Source organism: Patella vulgata, chromosome 2 (assembly GCF_932274485.2).
Source record: "Patella vulgata chromosome 2, xgPatVulg1.2, whole genome shotgun sequence".
In the NCBI taxonomy this organism is placed as follows: domain Eukaryota; kingdom Metazoa; phylum Mollusca; class Gastropoda; family Patellidae; genus Patella; species Patella vulgata.
In genome coordinates this window covers 26,920,355-26,939,821 of record NC_065880.2, presented here as the reverse complement: position 1 = coordinate 26,939,821, position 19,467 = coordinate 26,920,355, and the positions used below count along the sequence as shown (strand labels likewise).

Sequence of the window (19,467 nt, the reverse complement as noted above, 5' to 3'; positions counted from 1 at the left end):
GGTTTCTTAATTGTATGAAAAAAGCATGATTGAGTTATTCCTTCAGGGATTCAAATATCACAATATTGTATTTTGCAAGGGATTCAAAATCTGTTAAATGACCATAAGCAGCTTTAAGTATTTTTATTGGCTGTCTTTCATGTGTTTCCTTTATTAATTATCAGTACATTGTGAAATGATCAAGTCTCATACTTTAGTGGACTAAGCGTGTGTAAAATTTTGGTGGGCTTGATCCAAGGATCAAAATCACTACCATAATTCTGTCAATTCTTTATTACACTTAAGTCACAGTGTCATTCTTCTTGAAATAGTAAAACAGATTTAAATTGATGTGTTCTATTAGAAAAAAAACTTAGTTAACATTTTAGCATTTGGTACATGTAAATACCCCAGTTCCATGGTAAAACAATAGTGTCTAATCTTACCAGTATACCCCTGAATTGGTTGTTATTTTTACAGCAATAACAAGTATACAGAAAATGGTGTGTAATATAAAGAATAATGATAATTCTGATCAATCCATAGACACTGGTCTTATCTGTCTTGCAGCTCAGTTAGCTCTCAAGGTAAGCTTTATGGCCCGGGTTCCCATTGCTTCCCCCACTATTGATTCTTGTCTCTTTGACCAACTCTAATTTTTCCCCCTTGAGATTCACAAACTGGAAGTAACAAACCTATCAGCCCAAAATTTCAACATAACCAACCTCTTCACTCTGGTATCCTTCCTTCTCAAAATCCTAAACATTCATTAAGAACTTGACAGAAATGTAGATTCAAACCATATTCTTCAATTCTACTTCACAATGCGAGCAAAAGGGAGAGGGAGAAAATGACTGAACAGAAGTAACAAGGAGGGTCTTTGTCATAGGTGTATATAAAACTACCAGTGCTGGATTTATACTATGTGAGGGTGAGGCCTAGGCTATATAAAGCTTAGTGGACCCAAAGAGTTACTCCAATAGGTCCCACAAAGGGAAATACCTTAAAACTACACTATGATCTCTGAACTATTTTACAGGAGAATAGTCATGGTGTAGGGAGTGTTTCCATGGAAATGTTTTTATATTATAGGAGAATAGTCACGATGTAGCAAGTGTTGCTATGGAATGTTTTATAAACAGTAGTAAAGATAACGGCCAGGTACTGTGTGCTATACGATGTCTGTTAAGGTTACAGCTGTCTCTCACTGAAGATCAAACTCATGAACAGAAACAGGGGTAGGTTTATAGCTCATGAAAAAATAAAATAAAAAGAAATGGCAATTAGCGTCTTACTATACTAACAGGGTTAAGGAATACTGACATACAACATGCAGCATCCTATAAGGGAAAGTTTGCTTTGAGTTCGATGGCTAATACTGTAAATACATATCGACATAGCCATTATGTGGACATGGCTTTTAAGCTAATAAGTTATAATGAACCTGATCCACCTATGTATTTTGTTTCATTGAAAGGGTCCAGAAATTGATCTGAATAGTAAAATCAGTCCAAGATATTCTTGCTATTAGTAAAACAATTTATAATTTCAGACAAGTTATAGAAAAAATACATCAAATGATTCTTTTAGGTAAGCTTCATTTAAACATTTTAACAGGTTTGCAATGTCTACTGCATATGCATATATCTCGATGTGTTTTTTAGGCATCACCAATTTCAAGGTTAGTTCACCAATATCAAGGTTAGTTCTTCAAGTTTTATTCTTTTTTTTCTTTGAGTTTTTCTTGTGCTATGGTTTTGGCCTCCTTTCAAGATATAACAAATCACAAAACTAAATATTATGAATAGCTAAAATACTTTAGACATTGTGAAGTAGGAGTATAATATTATGTATGTTACATTTATAACCCTGTTTAATAAATAATATTATGTATGTTATATTTACAACAGCATATAATGAATAAAACTATGAATATTATATTTATAACAGCATATTATAAATGATATTATGTATGCTATATTAACAACAGCATTTAATAAATGATATTATGTATATTATATTTATAACACCATGTAATGAATAATAATATTATGTATATTATATTTTTAACAGCGTATAATGGAGTATATTATTTATATTTATAACATCATATAATAAATGATATGTATTTAGTATTTATAACAGCGTATAATAAATAATTTTATGTATGTTATATTTATAACCGCATATATAATAAATAATATGTATTTTATATTTCTAACAGCACATAATAAATTATATTATGTATTTTATATTTCTGACAGCGTATAATAAGTTATTGGTAATCCAAGATAAATGTGATGAACAAGAGAAGTTTGTTGTTAAAGATGAAGCATTATGGTTTATGAAGATAGGTAATAATAATAGATTAAATCTATTTCATGCCTTAAATCATTGCTAAACTTTTAACTGTAACTATTATTTATGAACAGGTATAACCATGGATTTTCGATTATTGTTCATACATTTAAATGTGACCATCATGGATTTCAGCCAATATCTTGAATAATAACCCGAGATCCAGGTCTTACCCTACTCTAATTTATTATGTAACTTTTTTGATCCCACACAGCATACCTCAAGATCTATTAAAGATATATTTATGAAACTTTGTTCACACTTTGACCAATGATACTACTTATGTCTTTTGCTATTAGATATTTCTTAGTTAGAACGTTTTTGTAAATCATGTGCAGGATGTTGATGACTGAGTTATCTAGTTTTAGCCTGGAATATGGGACTAAAATATAATTTAGGCTAAACAAAATAAATGTCTTGTTTCTCGGGCAACTGACAGCTGAAACTATAGGGGGGGAGGGCGGGTTATTTTTTTTTTTACCTCATTTCTGGCTAGAGAATGGTGCAAAATAAAATTTGGCTATTGTTGAAAATTGTTGGGGCGGGAGGGCGGCCTTTTTTTTAATGAGAAAGTCATTACTCGTCTACGGTTTTGCTTTCAGTTATATATTATACATACTTAGAACATAAACCCAAAAATCAAGTCTACTCAAACACTGAACACTGACTGAAAGGAAAATAATTTTCCATATTTAATTCACTTAATGTAGCTTACTAATGGTAATGGTGACAACCATAATTAAAATTGGTTTAAAATAAAATTCCGTACGACTATTAATAGACGTCCATAATAACGACAATATTTTAAAGAGTAAGCCTCTGTCAGCATGTGTATCAAAATTAATCATCACGGTAAATGACACTTAGATCTAAATCTAGTATCGCTGGTTTATAATGATTGACCTAATTCCAACCAATGCATGTCACGTGTCATCGGGATTCGGGAAATGACTGTTTCTCAGGATATTCGGTGTGTTTCTCAGGATATTCAGTGTTCTATCTGGGGTTTATATCGAATGACTATTTAAATTTAACTAACAACTGGTCAATTATTATTTTCCGGATTATCAAAAATACCGTTAAATGTGCTAATGACCCAGATTCTGACTAAGGTATGGTGACTATCATCGTATCGTATTCGTAGCCACAAGTTATAATAATTAACCTGTTCTACGATTCATTGTTTTATAAGTAGGATTTTTTCAAACATGGACCGACTGAAGCCGGCAATAATGTGCCGATTAAGATCGAATGATTGAAATACATTGCATTGTTGTCAATGACTTTCGGTGTTTAACACGAATCAAATTCTAGTTCACAAGGGAAGGTAATTAAAATCACGTGATACAAAAATGGAGGTTCTTTCGATATCAATAAAAAAGACCCGTAAATGAGCGTTTGCATCTAAATCAGTTTAATACATTTGAATGGATATTCACGTATGGGGCATGTAGATACATGCGGCATATTCTTTTTATGACTTGCTTATCGATGTTCGGGCGGGCGTTACATATTTTTTATTTTTCATCAAGACTAATAAATAGGCTGCACGCGCAACCAATTTTGCGTGCGGGCGGTGCCCGAGAAACAACTTATTTTATTTGTGTTGCCTTACTATGCAACTGTATTTTTAGCTTGGAATATGGGACTAAAATGTAAAGAAGATCCTAAAAAAACGAAAGAATTTTTCACGCTTTGTTATCAGGTTGGTAAACTGGGAAATATCAGTATTACAAAATGATATTTTCAACTATTCAAATCTACAAGCTTAATTTATTACTCTTGTTCTACTTAAATCTGCCTAGTACAGGTCTTTCTTTAGGCCTGAAATGTTATATAAACTATTAATTAGACAGTTATTAACATGAAAAGACCTTAATCAACTGTCGATGCCATCTTATGTGTCAGATTTTCACTGGATTTGAATCCGATTTGCTGCTCAACGCTCATTAATGATTTAATCCAAAAATGGATAATCATGACTAAGTTTTTTTATTGTACTGACTTTAGTAATGATGATCGAGGCTAGACCTAAAATTCAAACACTAATATCTTGATTTAGAGTGGAGCAATTTGACTGAAATTTTCAACATATTTCCTTTACATTATTTAGTTTCCAACTACTATAGTTAGAGCTGCCAAGTCTTTATCTAATCTTTCATAATGCCCCTTTAATTGGTAATTTGTTCAGAAAGTGAATTGTTCTTTATACTGACCCATATTCAGAATAGCATGTACAAATTATAAAATCCTATTAATGCCTTAGCTGATTTAGTAACATGTAACTTCTATATCAAAATGGTGGAAATGAAATGGGCTTCACCATCTAACTTTATTGCACCAACCAAACTAATGACGACCGGCATATACAATATGCAATATGCTGTGAGTAAAATTTTGCCTAGACAGCTGCGTTTCCACCTACCGTTACTCTTCGTCAGATTTAAACTGCCAAGAGTTCTTTTATGTACACGCCAATGTGTACACAGAACCTTGTTTTTTCTTCTCAATGAAATGACTAGATGCTTTCCCTTGCCCACTAACATGTGGAAACAAGGTTGGAAATTCCTGTGGACTTTTTAGTTAGAAAGTCAGCACCATGGTGGTTAAGACATGATGCCTCCAACTAGTGGTGGATATAAAGAAATTGTCGACTTGTACACCAAGCCAGATTTATATGGATTATTTCTGAGTTCTGCTAAAAGTTAAAAGTACATGTATATGCAAGTATCAATACTTCACATGAAAATTGTTTAAAATTCAACTTTATTTTTTCAGCTTCTATCATTGTGTGAGATAGATATAAACACAGCAAGTCGACAGAAGACCTGTATGATGATGGCTAGTTTTGCTTGTCTACAGTTGGCTAGACATATTAGTAATGATGATGAAAGGGTATGTCTTGATACTATACCATATATAGTATGGTTTAATGTCTGTGTGTAATTTGCATTTTTCGCAAAATTTACCCAAGTTAATCCATATTAGATTATCTCCCATTTAATTAAGAAAACAAAATCAAAGCATGGACAGAGTACATTAAAAAAAACAAGGTCCGATGTATTGGCAGGTACATAAGACCCATTGGCAGTTGCGATTTGACGAAGAGTAGGCAGAAACACCACTGCCTGGGCAGAATTCACCTCAGGACACATGGTACGGCATATCCTTGTATTCATTAACCCGGTTGATGCAGAAATGTAGGATGTTAAACCCCATTTTATTTTGTACATTTAATGTTTATATATAAATAAATGTTTGTATGATGTTTTGTATATAAAGAAATGCTTGTATGAAGAATGTTTACATCATGTGAATGAATATAGACAACAAACACAGAGAGCTGATACACTCTGGGCAACAACTGGTAAGTAAAACCACTATTATTTTTCTCATGTTTTAGATGTATCGTATTTTACAGGGTATAGATCCACAAGGGGTATAAGTCGAATCGTCATATTTTACTGTTTTTCTTACCTCCGTCCATAGATAAATCGAAACGGTATATAAGACAAATGTTTTTCCATTCATTTCGGGTAGTAATCTTTCATCAAATTACGGGAGTGTTATCCTAGTCTTTATGATCATTATTTCAATGTTGGTTATATTTTTTTTTTTTTTAAATTAAACAAACTATATATGTTTTAAAACTCTGACAAGTAAATGTTTTGGAATAACAATAGGAAAGTCTGAACAATGTGAGTTGACTTTGCTGTGAGCATGCTATTATTTTAATATTTAGCAGAGGATGATGTCACTCAACATTGTACTTCATAGATGAAAGTTACAGAGAAAAAACATTTTTTGATATCATTTTTTTTTACCTTCATCCATGTGGAATATAAAGTATCGACTTATACCCTGAAAAATACAGTATTATCTCTTTTAGTCCATGATTCAATATATTTACCTTAGCTTGTTGGCTACAATCATAGCAGAAGAAGAATCCAAGACTTATTATAAGGAATTAGTAAATAAATTGGTGCAATTCAGTCACAGTGGCTTTGTGAATATGGCACTGGTTCACTAACCAGGAACTCCCGAGTTTAGATCCCAGTGTTTTCACAGAAAATTCCTCTGGTTTTACCTTGCCGGTGGTGGAAGACGAAAGGGGGAGGGCAATGCATCTAGTCTTTAGATGGGATGAAAATCCTGAGGGTGTTTCTACCAGTATTCCTTACATAGTTTTGTTGATATATTTTCAGATTGTAATAATAAGGACTATTCTGACATATTGTTGTTATTATGTGAGTTTGAATCTAGAGTTAAACTTGATGATCCACAGATAGAACAACTTCTAGATAAAATCTTATCCTTACCACAACCAGATCCTAAAACATTTGAAATCATTGCTAGTAGGTTGTTTACTCTTAATTTAGATTTCATATTCTGTTCATAATCAAGCATAATCATCTGAACATTGCCGCTCTGCAGAGAATATGGTGATATTTTGAGAATGGCAGTTAGGCTACACCAACTTAAATTTTTGTTCTTCAGGAACAACTATTAGAAATTTGCTTCTTGTGTGACAAAGGGTTCTATAACTTTATCAAATTGAACGATTATTTATATACAGTGAACTTATTGACCTTAAGCTGGTTTTGATAATACATGTATATGTTATTATCTTTTCAACTCTACAAAGAATTACAGAATTAATTAATCCCACGTGTATAACCTGGCCATTGTCTTAAAATGAAATAGGTATGTGGTCAGCTATACATACAAAATGACATGGTAGATGTTCCTGATGTAAATAAATCATATATTTACGAAACTGATCTCTGTTATCACTACTAAAATAGTGTTACACTTGTAGCTTCTTTTTTGGTCACCTTTATTTTGCATAATGTTCTCATTGTTTAACAGGACTAATGACTATTTATTAAGAACCTGAAGAACTGATCATTAAATTGCTTTGGCCAGAATAAGGAAATGTAATTGTACAGTCTAAATCAAACAAAATTCAAATGGCACCTAAAAAAACAAGACCTGTCACCATTTGGATCACCAGTATTTTTCAGGTCAATTGACTAAAATCTGCATTAAATCTCTCATGCCCATTAGAAATATACTCTTCAAAAAAAGTAGGGGATATTCTGAAACAATACAAAACTCTGCTGATTTTATTAGAGGTAACTAGTGTATGTCAATAACAGGCCAATTGCCTACACATGAACATAAACAGTTCATATGGACGGCTTATCTGGCGGCCCCATTTCACTGGCGAAGAGATACACTGTCAAAAGTGAAAATGGACGTTTTTATACGCCCACATTTTCATGTGGACGTATTATGCCGTCGCCCCTGTCCGTCCGTCCGTCCACAATTTGTTTGTGGACACTCTAGAGGTCACAATTCTTATCCGATTTTGACGAAACTTGAAATATAGGTTTATCTCCAAAAGATCTCGGCTGCGTTCTATATTGGCATGTATGGGATCGAAACTTAATGTATTATGGCCCCTGTTAGTACGAAAAATCACGTTTTTAGCTTGTGGACCCTATAGAGGTCACAATTTTTATCCGATTTTGTTGAAACTTGAAATGTAAGTTTATAAACCAATGATCTCGGTTCCTTTCGATATTCGTGCATATCGGACCATAACTTCCTGAATTATGGCCCCTGATAGTACGAAAAATCACGTTTTTAGCTTGTGGACCCTATAGAGGTCATAATTTTTATCCGATTTAAAAAACCATATTATTATATCACCGTTACACCCTAAGGACGGCTGAGTTTGAATTTCGTGAAAATCAGCCCAAAATTGACATACAAAATGGCCGCCGTTCTCAAATAGCGTAAAAATATGGTATATCAAGGTTGTGGACCCTATAGAGGTCACAATTTTTATCCGATTTTGTTAAAACTTGAAATGTAAGTTTATAACCCAAAGATCTCGGTTCCTTTCGATATTCGCGCATATCGGACCGTAATTTCCTGAATTATGGCCCCTGATTGTACGAAAAATCGCGTTTTTAGCTTGTGGACCCTATAGAGGTCATAATTTTTATCCGATTTAAAAAAAACCTAGTATTATATCACCGTTACACCCTAAGGATGGCTGAGTTCGAATTTTGTGAAAATCGGCCCAAAATTGACAGACAAAATGGCCGCCGTTCGTTCTCAAATAGCGTAAAAATATGGTATATCAAGGTCGTGGACCTTATAGACGTCACAATTTTTATCCGATTTTGTTGAAACTTGAAATGTACGTTTATAACCCAAAGATCTTGGTTCCTTTCGATATTCACGCATATCGGACCGTAACTTCCTGAATTATGGCCCCTGATTGTACGAAAAATCGTGTTTTTAGCTTGTGGGCCCTATAGAGGTCATAATTTTTATTCAATTTAAAAAACTGTATTATTATATCACTGTTACACCCTAAGGACGACTAAATTCGAATTTCATGAAAATCAACCCAAAATTGACAGACAAAATGGCCGCCGTTCGTTCTCAAATAGCGTAAAAATATGGTATATCAAGGTTGTGGACCCTATAGAGGTCACAATTTTTATCCGATTTTGTTGAAACTTGAAATGTAAGTTTATAACACAAAGATCTCAGTTCCTTTCGATATTCGTGCATATTGAATTGTAATTTCCTGAATTATGGCCCTTGATAGTAGGAAAAATCACTTTCTTGTTAGCTTGTTCTCTATCCATCTCTCGAAAATGTGGGCTATCCTGCCTGGCAGCCGCTGGTTGATTTTTGTCTTAATAATGAGTAAATGCGCCACCAATCCTCAGACATTCAGCAATTCGTTGTGGCATACTCCTAATCAACCGTCCAATCACGATTTGGGGCAATCTGACCCACTCCTCTTGCAGTGTTGTTGGTTGAAGTTGACGTCGACGAACACGTCTCCCGATCATGTCCCAGACATGCTCTATAGGGGAAAGGTAAGGACTCATGGCTGGCCAAGGCATATGGACAACATGGTGACGTTGGAGGTAGTCATTCACGACACGAGCGCGGTGGGCATATGCATTATCATCTTGAAAGATGAAACGTCGACCTGCACGTTGAGCAAAGGGCAGAACTATCGGTGCCAGGATGTGGTCACGGTAGTACGCACCAGTGACCCTTCCTTGAATAATATGCAAGTCCGTTCTGCCAGTCATGGTGATTCCTCCCCACACCATAACAGACCCACGCCCGAATCTGTCATGCTGTCTAACGTTAGCGTGACGCTCATTTATACGCCTCTAAACGCGAGCACACCTATCGGTGAAATCCAGAGTAAATCTGGACTCATCTGGGAACATTACACGTGCCCATTGACGATTACCACAATTTCTACGCTGCCTACACCATTGACGGCTGTTTACCATGTGCTGGCGAGTTAATGGAGGCACAACACGCGGTCATCGCGCTTGCAAATGGGCTGCATGTAGCCGATTTTTAATCGTTTGGGGTGTAACTCGAATTCCTATAACTTGGTACAAGTTTACAGAAAGCTGATTGGCCGTTTGTCCTCGATTTTGCAGGACCTGTGTTCGAATGTATCGATCCTGGGCTTGTGTAGTGGCTCTAGGACGACCTGAACGTAGACGTTCATCAAGCTGAAGACATCTCAAGCAAAGATATGCTAAACAGTAAATCTTATGCAAGAACCGATAGGAAAGCAAACATGGATAGGATAAACCAGCACGCGGCAGTTTTCATCAACCCTTCCCACATGTATGGCGCTATTGCTTGTCGCATGTGCAGCTCAGTGGTTCTGTTGCGGGCCATAAGTTCTGCATCTGTGAACATACTCTAAAAGCATGTCAAGTGTCTATGACTATTTATCATATCACAACCTGCATAGGTATTTGCATTTCAATATCCCCTACTTTTTTTTTGAAGAGTATATATAGGCAAATATGTACAGAGTGAGGAACAGTGCCTATATAAGTACATTGATTTGTATAATTTCAGCCTTGTCAATCGAGGCTCCAGCTAATAATAAAAATATCAGTATACGAGCTTTGAAAGTGGCGATTAGAACCCATTTACAATCATCTCAACCAGACTATGACCGATGTAGGTAAGTCATTCATATCTGAACCAGACTATGAGGTAAGATATCTCATATCTAAATCAGACTATGACCAGGGCTGTCGGTAATTTTTCACAGATGATTAGCAGCACTGCTAATCAAAAAGTCCAATTTTGCCAAATTTGATTAGCAAATTTAAAAATTGATTAGCACTTTTTCAATTTCAACATACAACGCCTAAATAACAAGATTATTTTAATTTTAATTGATAACAAATGATTAGATTTCATTCTTAAGATTTTTTAGAATTTTAGCACTTCTACAGGTAGCTGTGAACATTTCTGAATGAATGTAGACTTTTGTTAGGCCTTATGTCTGAAGCCAATTCTTGGCAGTGGCTTCTTATTTCTTCGTTAGAAAACAATTTCGTCTGCTTTTTATCGTGTGTTATTATTTTTGTTCAATTGGAAGCACGCAGTATTTTACGAATAATCTCGATTAACTAGACGCACGCGATATACACAATAATAGTTTACGGGAATTCTTACATTGATTTCTCATTTTACAATACGTTTACACGTATTTATTTTTTATATTTTATTTACAATACGTGGGGGATACACTGAATTTATTTTTTTTTTCAAATTGAATACTGATATAATTACTCGAAATTGACATGTCTCGCAACATGAGTGGTACTACTTGATTTCCTATTTCCAGTTTAATAGTCCCGATTCATAGAGTTATGTCCCTGTATTATATAGTATAATGAATTGAGTCTGGGTAGTTCGAGAAGAAAATGTCACACGGAGAATTACGTTTTGTTTATAAAATTTATTTGATATTTTATACACGTTGAAAGTGTTGAGAAATGTGGATAAATCTTTGTGTCAATATCCAAAATGACAGGCATATTAATGATTCGCAGTTACTGCGAATCAAAAACGTTAGATTTTAATTTTTGATTAGCAACGGACAAAATATGTATCGCAAATTGCGCTGCGATACTGGTTGTCGGCAGCCCTGACTATGACAGATGTAGATAAGATATCCCATATCTCAACTAGACTTTGACCCTATGGATTAATCAATCAGCATTGGCGTTTCTAGTGGTGTCCTACATGGAGCGGAATTTCCCCCATAATTCTAACTTCTAACCTAGTTCTGCGTATGCTAATATGCTTACCCTAATATGCTTACTTCTATGCATGTAACTTCTTACTGACACATGTTAAATTGGCTATTTACACATGTACAAATGCTAATTTATATGACTTATTTTTTTAAATATTGCAGTTAGAATTTGTATTTCGTTCAATTTCCATAATTAATTTTAATTTATTGTAGGCAGTTCAGCTTCGTTAACATTTTGACATGTTACAAATGTTTCGTGGTAAAGGCGCCATAATTCTAAGCTCATTTTGGTAACAGACGGCTCTGTTTACAATTGTATGGTGGCTCATTGGGAACATGAACAATTTACCTGACAGACATGACAACATTTTTTGTCAAAAATAATAAAAATATTTTACCTACATGTTACAAATGTTTCGCGGTAAAGGCGCCATAATTCTAAGCTCATTTTGGTAACAGACGGCTCTGTTTACAATTGTATGGTGGCTCATTGGGAACATGAACAATTTACCCGACAGACATGACAACATTTTTTGTCAAAAATAATAAAAATATTTTACCTACAAAAGCAAACTATTTTAAACTATTTTCGATAAATAAATAGGCTATTTTATCGTGCATTTCCACAAACAATTAACTGTCGATTGTTTTGACCTATTTGTTTTCTAAAAGAATAATATATACGTCATGCATGAAATTGAATACATGAATATAAATCGGTCATGCTTAGTTTAGCTTGTCTCTTCCCCTCAAAAAATTATGAAATATTTTACGCACACAAATAAAGTATTTATGATATCATTGAAGTAATCTATATCGGGCCAGGCTTCCAAATCATATGCATTACTAGGTTAGGAGTTAGAATTATGGGGGAAATTCCGCTCCATATACTACAGTTCCGTGCATGGCACGCCAAGAAATCGCCGTAACAGACTGTTTCGTTGGCTTAGCCCGCACTTCAACCAAAACGCCAATAATATAACAACTCTTCCAGATCCTAGTGTAGTAAAGAAGTAAAGCGAAATTTTGAACTATAAAAAACGAAACAAAATAGGATCTGTGTTTTAATCAGATTGAAGTTATCTTTTGCCACTGCATTCTAAATTATAAAGTCTCGGAAACACATTTGTGCATAAGATACAATGGCAGAATAAATTATCTGTACTGTATTGGTCGGGAAAATATTTCATATTATATCATTTTTAGCGTAAATAAATATAGACGGGATGTGAGAAAGGAATTCCAGAGGGCGTTACATGTCCGCCGCACGTGGTTCATGCAATATATATAATGTCATGCACAGGTGTGAAGTCGTGTTTTGATAATCAATTTTCAGTAATTATGGCAGATATTTTAGAATCAGATTTCAACACCTCAATGCAATGGTGAAGTAGGCCTATTCATTTAAAACACAAGTTTGGTACCATGATACTTGTATTTTGCGGAATTCACATGGATACAGATTATAGAATTGCACGAATCGCGGGCTTGCAACAATTTTTAGGCCTTCCGATTTCGAAGAAGTAAAACGGATTCATATTACGATATTCATAAGGGTGTTTGTGGTGACCTAATTCTGTAATAAATGAAAACATTAAAACGCTGTGCTTATAGTTATTTATTATTCCCAATTTCACGAATTTTGAACCCAGCAGTAGTTAAAACCGATGTCTATACTTAATGTTACTAGTGTTATAATTAATTACAGTAAAGATATCCACAGTTTAATACAGATGTCTATCTATATGTAATGTTATGTTATGATTACAGTAAAGATATCTACCGTTTAATACAGATATCTATCTATATGTAATATGTTACTAGTGTTATGATTACAATAAAGATATCCACAGTTTAATACAGATGTCTATCTATATGTAATATGTTACTAGTGTTCTGATTACAGTAAAGATATCTACAGTTTAAAACAGATGTCTATTATATAATGTTACTAATTGCAGTAAAGATATCCACAGTTTAATACAGATGTCTATATGTAATGTTACTAGTGATAACACAGTTAAAGAGGAAGTCATGAATTATTACAAGGAAACCTGTGATGTCATAGAGAATAGAGCTAAGGTATGCATTATCAAAGTTCACACTGGAATGTGCAAAAACTTTTAAGATGGCAGTATTTTCACTGGTTGATCTTCAGTTATTTACTCTCAAAATACATAGCTAGGACGTTGAAAAATTAACCCAACACTAAGTACATTCTTCAGTACAAAGTCCCAAAAATCTATTCTTAATAATAACTGTTGGACTGCATATACCACACAAACAAAACCGAAAAGACAAACTTACAGGCAAGACACACACTATACAGACATTGCAAGCAATAAACAACAAATATCAAATCAAGGTGATACAATGTTTTTTAAAATGAAATGTCATCAAGCCAAACAATTGTGATGATTTCTTAATCATTTCACAGAAGAATCAGGAGTCATGAATCAGTCAGTAGCCAAATCTAAAAATAATATGACTTGAATTATTAATTACCATAGCATTCGGAATATTTTTTATAGGATTTTATAGCATATCTTCCTCCATTTCTAATAAGTTAAAAATTTCTCTGCGTGTTAAAACATCTGCCGTCATATCATCAGATTGTAGGTCTCGTTTACCACCAACAGGGGCATTTGAGCTGGGATTTAAAGCTCTGTATAGTCTTCTCCCCCATCGTACGCCTTCTACTGGTAAAATGAGACAGAGGACTAGTGCTGCAATGACTAAATTCTTCATTCTGTAAATAAAATCATTATAAGGTCATACTACAGAAATACTGATTCGCAGAAAATCGTTCCATAAAAATGTGGGAGAAAGTTCTTTATTTTGTCTAAAGGATCGTGTGAATAAATGACTTCACATATCAGATTTCCAAGCAAGGAAATAAGGCACCTGTAACAGACATTGTTAAGCACAAATTCTGGCTTCGTGAGACACAATCACTGTGGTGCCTCTCATTTTTTCTGGCACTGATTTGTCGTCACCCCTGGGCGTCCGTCTGGAAGTCTGATGAACCGTCCGTCCACAATTGTTTGTGGACACTCTACAGGTCACAATTTTTATCCGATTTCAACAAAACCTGAAATATAGATTTATCTCCCTAAGATCTCGGTTCCTTTCGATATTGACATGTATCGAACCATAACTTCTTGGATTATGGCCCCTGATTGTACAAAAAATCGCGTTTTTAGCTTGTGGACCTTATACATATTTATAACCCAAAGATCTTGGTTCTTTTCGATATTTGCGTTTTTAGCTTGTGGTCCCTCTGTAGGTCACAATTATTATCCGATTTAAAAAAACATGTGAATATATCACCGTTACACCATTATGATGGTTGAGTTCGAATTTCGTGAAAATCGGACCAAAACTGACGGACAAAATGGCCACTCCTTGTATAACGCAAATGGTGTAAATATGTGGTACATCAAGGTTGTAGACCCTCTAGAGGCCACAATTTTTTCCAATTTTGATGCAACCTTAAAATTAATGCTTATATCACAAAGGTCTTGGTTCCTTTCGATATTCGCGCATATCAGATCGTAACTTCCTGAATTATGGCCCTTGATCTGAATTATGGCCCTTGATCGTATGAAAAATTGCGTTTTAAGCTTGTGGTCCCTCTAGACTTAACAATTTTTATCCAATTTAAACAAAATGTTTGAATATATGACCATTACACCCTAATGATGGTTGAGTTCGAATTTTCGTGAGAATCGGACTAAAACTGCCGGACAAAATGGACGCCCCTCGTACACTTATAGTATAAAACATATGGTATATCAAGGTTGTGGACTCTCTAGAGGTCACAATTTTCACCCAATTTGGACGAAACTTGAAATACATGTTTATAACCCAAAGATCTTGGTTCCTTTTGATATTCACGCATATCGGATCGTAACTTCCTGAATTATGGCCCCTGATTGTATAAAAAAAAATCACGTTTTTAGCTTGTGGTCCCTCAAGAGGTCACAATTATTATCTAATTTTAAAAAAAAAAACGTTTGAATATGTCACCGTTACACCGTATTGGTGGTTGAGTTTGAATTTCATGGAAATCGGACCAAAACTGCCAGACAAAATCAAAATGGCCGCCCTACCCAAATAGTGTAAACATCTGTTATATCAAGGTTGTGGACCCTCTAGAGGTCACAATTTTGATCCGATTTTAATGAAACTTGAAATGCATGTTTATAACCCATAGATCTTGGTTCCTGTACCTTCCTGAATTATGGCCCTTGATGTTACGAAAAATCGCTTTTTGTTTAGCTTGTTCTCTATCCATCTCTTGAAAAATGTGGGCGTATCCTGCCTGGCAGCCACTGGTTCTGAGTAGCTGTCACTATATTCTGTCTTTTGTTAGAAATTTAAATAAAATTCTAAACAAATTGTTTAAAATTAAGTAAGTGTTTAACATCTAATTTATAGAATTTTAATATTTGAACAGCTGAAGTTAATTCGATTCCAGAAATATAAGTATCATTCAAAGTTATCTCACCTTATTTTTAGAGATTTTCCTGCCATTTTTTGGTTTTTGTTCCGCCGTTTTCAGCTCATTTTCTGATCCTTCCCATTTTTAAACGGCTTGATCAATTTTTCTGGAACTGGAACTTAGATGTAAAAAAAAGTATGTTTTGACTGATTTGAATAATTATTTTTTTCTTTTTGAGATTCTTTTTATAATCCATAACATGTGAAAGAAAGGTACAATGAATATGAAGCTTACATATCTGCCTGACAGCTCTTGGACAATTCGTCCCGAAACAATTCGTCACCAAGGACTATCCATCCTTGGACAGTTCGTCCATGGACTATATATTAGTTCCCTTAAGACTATTCATACCCTAAGGCTAATCGACCCCATACAACTTGTCCCCAAGGACAATTCGTCCCCTAGGGTAATTCATCCCTTAGGACAATTTGTCGCCGGACAACAATATTTACTTTTTATCCTAAATCTCAGTTTTGATGCTAGTTTTGCTTCGTTTTACATTTAGTATTAAATCTAGACCTTAACTTAATGGTTCCTGAAGTGATAATTAATAATTCATATGGTTAAATGTTTTCCCACTAAGGATTTAATTGATCTATGATTGAAAATTAAAATGATTGGGGATCAACAGAAAGCACGCACCCCCCATTTCCACCGAAGGGTCTCACAATTGGCAGAAAATAGTAGTCTTCAACCGGGAAAAGGGGAACTACTAATTTCTTCCGCCATTTGGCCTTTATATTTTTTTAACAACCCGGGGACGAATAGTCCTAGGGAACAACTTGTCTGGGGATGAATTGTCCTCGTGGGCAAATTATCTGGGGTCAAATAATCCTAGGGGATGAATTGTCCAGGGACAAATTGGTGGGGTACGAATAGTCCAAGGAGACGAATTGTCTCTGGACAATTGTCCTGTACCCCAGCCTCACAGATCTAGTTATTATTATTGTTCATTTTTTTAAAATATAAAATTGGTATAATTCCTTTTAAATTGAACTGTGCAATAAGACATGAAATGAAATAGGGTTTAACGTCGTACCTTTATGGACCAGCCGGGCTAATGAGAATTACAGATATAAGGTTTTATTTACTTACCCTCTCTAATGGGTATGTCAGACCTTTGGTTTTTGGCCAACGAGGGATAGATCCCTGGTTAGTGAACTTCAACGCTGAGCTACAGTGGCCCCTGTGAAAAAAGAAATGAAATGAAATGGAGGTTAACGTCCTACTGTTCTGCTCCTAACCTGGGCTAATGAAGACGGGCATACGCCATACAGTGTGCTATGAGGGAAATTTTGCCCGGACAGCGGCACTACGGCCTACTCTTATATCGAATTCCAACTGCCAAGGGATCTTTTACGTGCACGCCAATGTGTACACGGGACCTCGGTTTTTACTCCCATCCGAACGACTAGACAGCCTTCCTTGTCAGCCCCTCCGTCCTGCATCACTGACAAGGGAGAACCACGCCGGAAAATCTGGATGAACTTTCTCGGCCAATGCAGGGATCGAACACCCGACCTCCAGGCCAGCGAGCTATAAGATTAAGCTGTGAAATATAAGATTTAGACTAAAAAGTGGGGGAGGGAATTGCTGAATGTTTGGCGTGTGCGTGTTGTATCAAATGGTCTGTCATTGAGTTAACTGGTGTGGTTGTTGTACGTGACAATGAGTAGGTTCACCGTCCAAATTCGTGGGTTTTTTCCCTGCACCTCCCACTGCTAAAGACCCCCACGCGCAAGCGAATTATTGAAATAAAATAGAACCATATGTTAGTCCTGAAATGACCTGGTTTGTGTTGGGTCGGCATTAACCCCCCCCACCCCCCCATCCTAATAGATCGAAAAAATGCAGCAACTCCAAGTTTCAACTTCGTATTTTGCAATTTAGAGAATCTATAGATTGGAATTGATTGTTTTCAAATGTTTTTGTTTTTCAGGAAGCTTATCCTGAAATGGAAATTCTGTGGTTAATGACGAAAGCGTGGAACTGCGGAATACATTTCTATAGGTTTGATATTCCTTTAGTATGTTTACGTCCTGGTACTTGCAAAAACAATGATGGTTCTGCATTAATCCTTCTGTGATAAGATACAATTCAGAAAGTCTTCACGTGACTTGCCACTTGGGGGAAAAAACCCATTTGACTTCATTCCAGATTACGTCTATTATACATGTATTATTAATTAAAGATGTGGTAAAAATATTATTTACAGTTGTGATAATTATGTATGTAAATTCATCTTCATTCGTCCGGATTTGTCCAGCTGGGGTAGAAAAGTAGGTTGTTAAACCCTATTTCATTCATTATTAATTATAGGTGACAATTATATAACTATTATTAATTACAGGTGTGATAATTATACAGAAGCTGAAAGATGGTGTGGTATGGCTTTACATCTTCTCTCACATTTAACCACCATTAAAAATAATTATGAAGAAAAGGTTAGATATAATGGAGTTCAATTTCTAGTCAACACAATAATTTAGCCATTTTGGTTACCTATTCAATGCAAAGTAAGAACATTTCAAACCGAGTTCACTCGGTTTGCCAAAAATTATCTGAACACAGTCAAGGCTAGAGTTTTTAACAGATTTATTTCAAATTTAGTATGAAGCATTTCGGTTATAAGAGAACAAACGCTATCAATGTTCAGGATTCCATGACCTTTTCCCTATGAATCATGAAGCATTCGAACAATGGGAGGATTTTCCTTGTTCTTCATTTATCTCTGGGAATGTGTGGGTGTATCTTGTATGGAAACTGCTAGTTTATTTTAACATAGCCAACTGGACATCAGCTGTGTAGAAAATCAGAATCATTTAGACAATACAAAATAAGGATATAATTTTCATTACACTATAACTTTAGCATTGACCTTAGATTCAATGTTTTCCAAAAATATTTTTAATTTCAGATGAATACAGTTTATGGTGAAATATTAGAAAACCTTGATAAAGCAAAACCTCTAGCATCATTAGAAGAATAGTTTTGGTACACAAAATTATGCTTCTGATCTTATTCTCTCTACATAATAGAGAAATGAGGGGTCATCAGAATGTGTGGTACTTGTGTAATGTTTACTAAATTATTTGTTATGTTTGAATAGAACTGAGTTCCAGATAGCGATTTTGCATATTCTTTTCTAGTTAAATGGATAATCAAAGTATTCAAAAGGTTTTGCAGCATTAATTGGTACTGATAGAATTGATTTGATGCTGACCAATCATGTTCCTCTACTGAATATTTGAACCTTTGACCATTCATCAAAATTCCCAGTAGGAGGAAATAATCCACAAGGTTGGACAGGCAACCCTACTCCTTGTCACGTACAAGCGGGGAATTGAAACCATGCCAGTTGAGTCAATGACAGACCTTATGATACAACGTGCATGCGCTAACCATTCGGTCATCCACCCACTGGCAAGGATAAAGTGTTTTGTTATGATGGGATGAAAAATAAGTCCCATCCATGTACTTGTTACTGTGTATGTAAAGAGCCCAT

At 35.0% G+C, this 19,467-nt stretch overlaps 1 protein-coding gene across 1 annotated transcript; it reads left to right on the top strand.

Moving 5' to 3' along the window:
• Positions 1-1,655: 1,655 nt before the first annotated feature.
• On the top strand, positions 1,656-19,083 carry LOC126812478 (testis-expressed protein 11). The gene is made up of 11 exons (XM_050538886.2): positions 1,656-1,680; positions 2,244-2,333; positions 3,972-4,042; positions 5,116-5,232; positions 5,620-5,704; positions 6,543-6,692; positions 10,264-10,372; positions 13,420-13,540; positions 17,902-17,972; positions 18,313-18,406; positions 18,880-19,083. Exons 2-11 carry the CDS (start codon positions 2,324-2,326, stop codon positions 18,949-18,951), a joined length of 900 nt encoding a protein of 299 aa, XP_050394843.1. The 5' UTR covers positions 1,656-1,680; positions 2,244-2,323; the 3' UTR covers positions 18,952-19,083.
• The last annotated feature ends 384 nt before the right edge of the window (positions 19,084-19,467 follow it).

Excerpts from the sequence above, each read along its gene's own strand:
- LOC126812478 (XM_050538886.2), top strand. Across the intron at positions 5,705-6,542 it reads TACACTCTGGGCAACAACTG|ATTGTAATAATAAGGACTAT; the intron begins GTAAGTAAAACC and ends ATATATTTTCAG. Across the intron at positions 18,407-18,879 it reads AAAATAATTATGAAGAAAAG|ATGAATACAGTTTATGGTGA; the intron begins GTTAGATATAAT and ends TTTTAATTTCAG.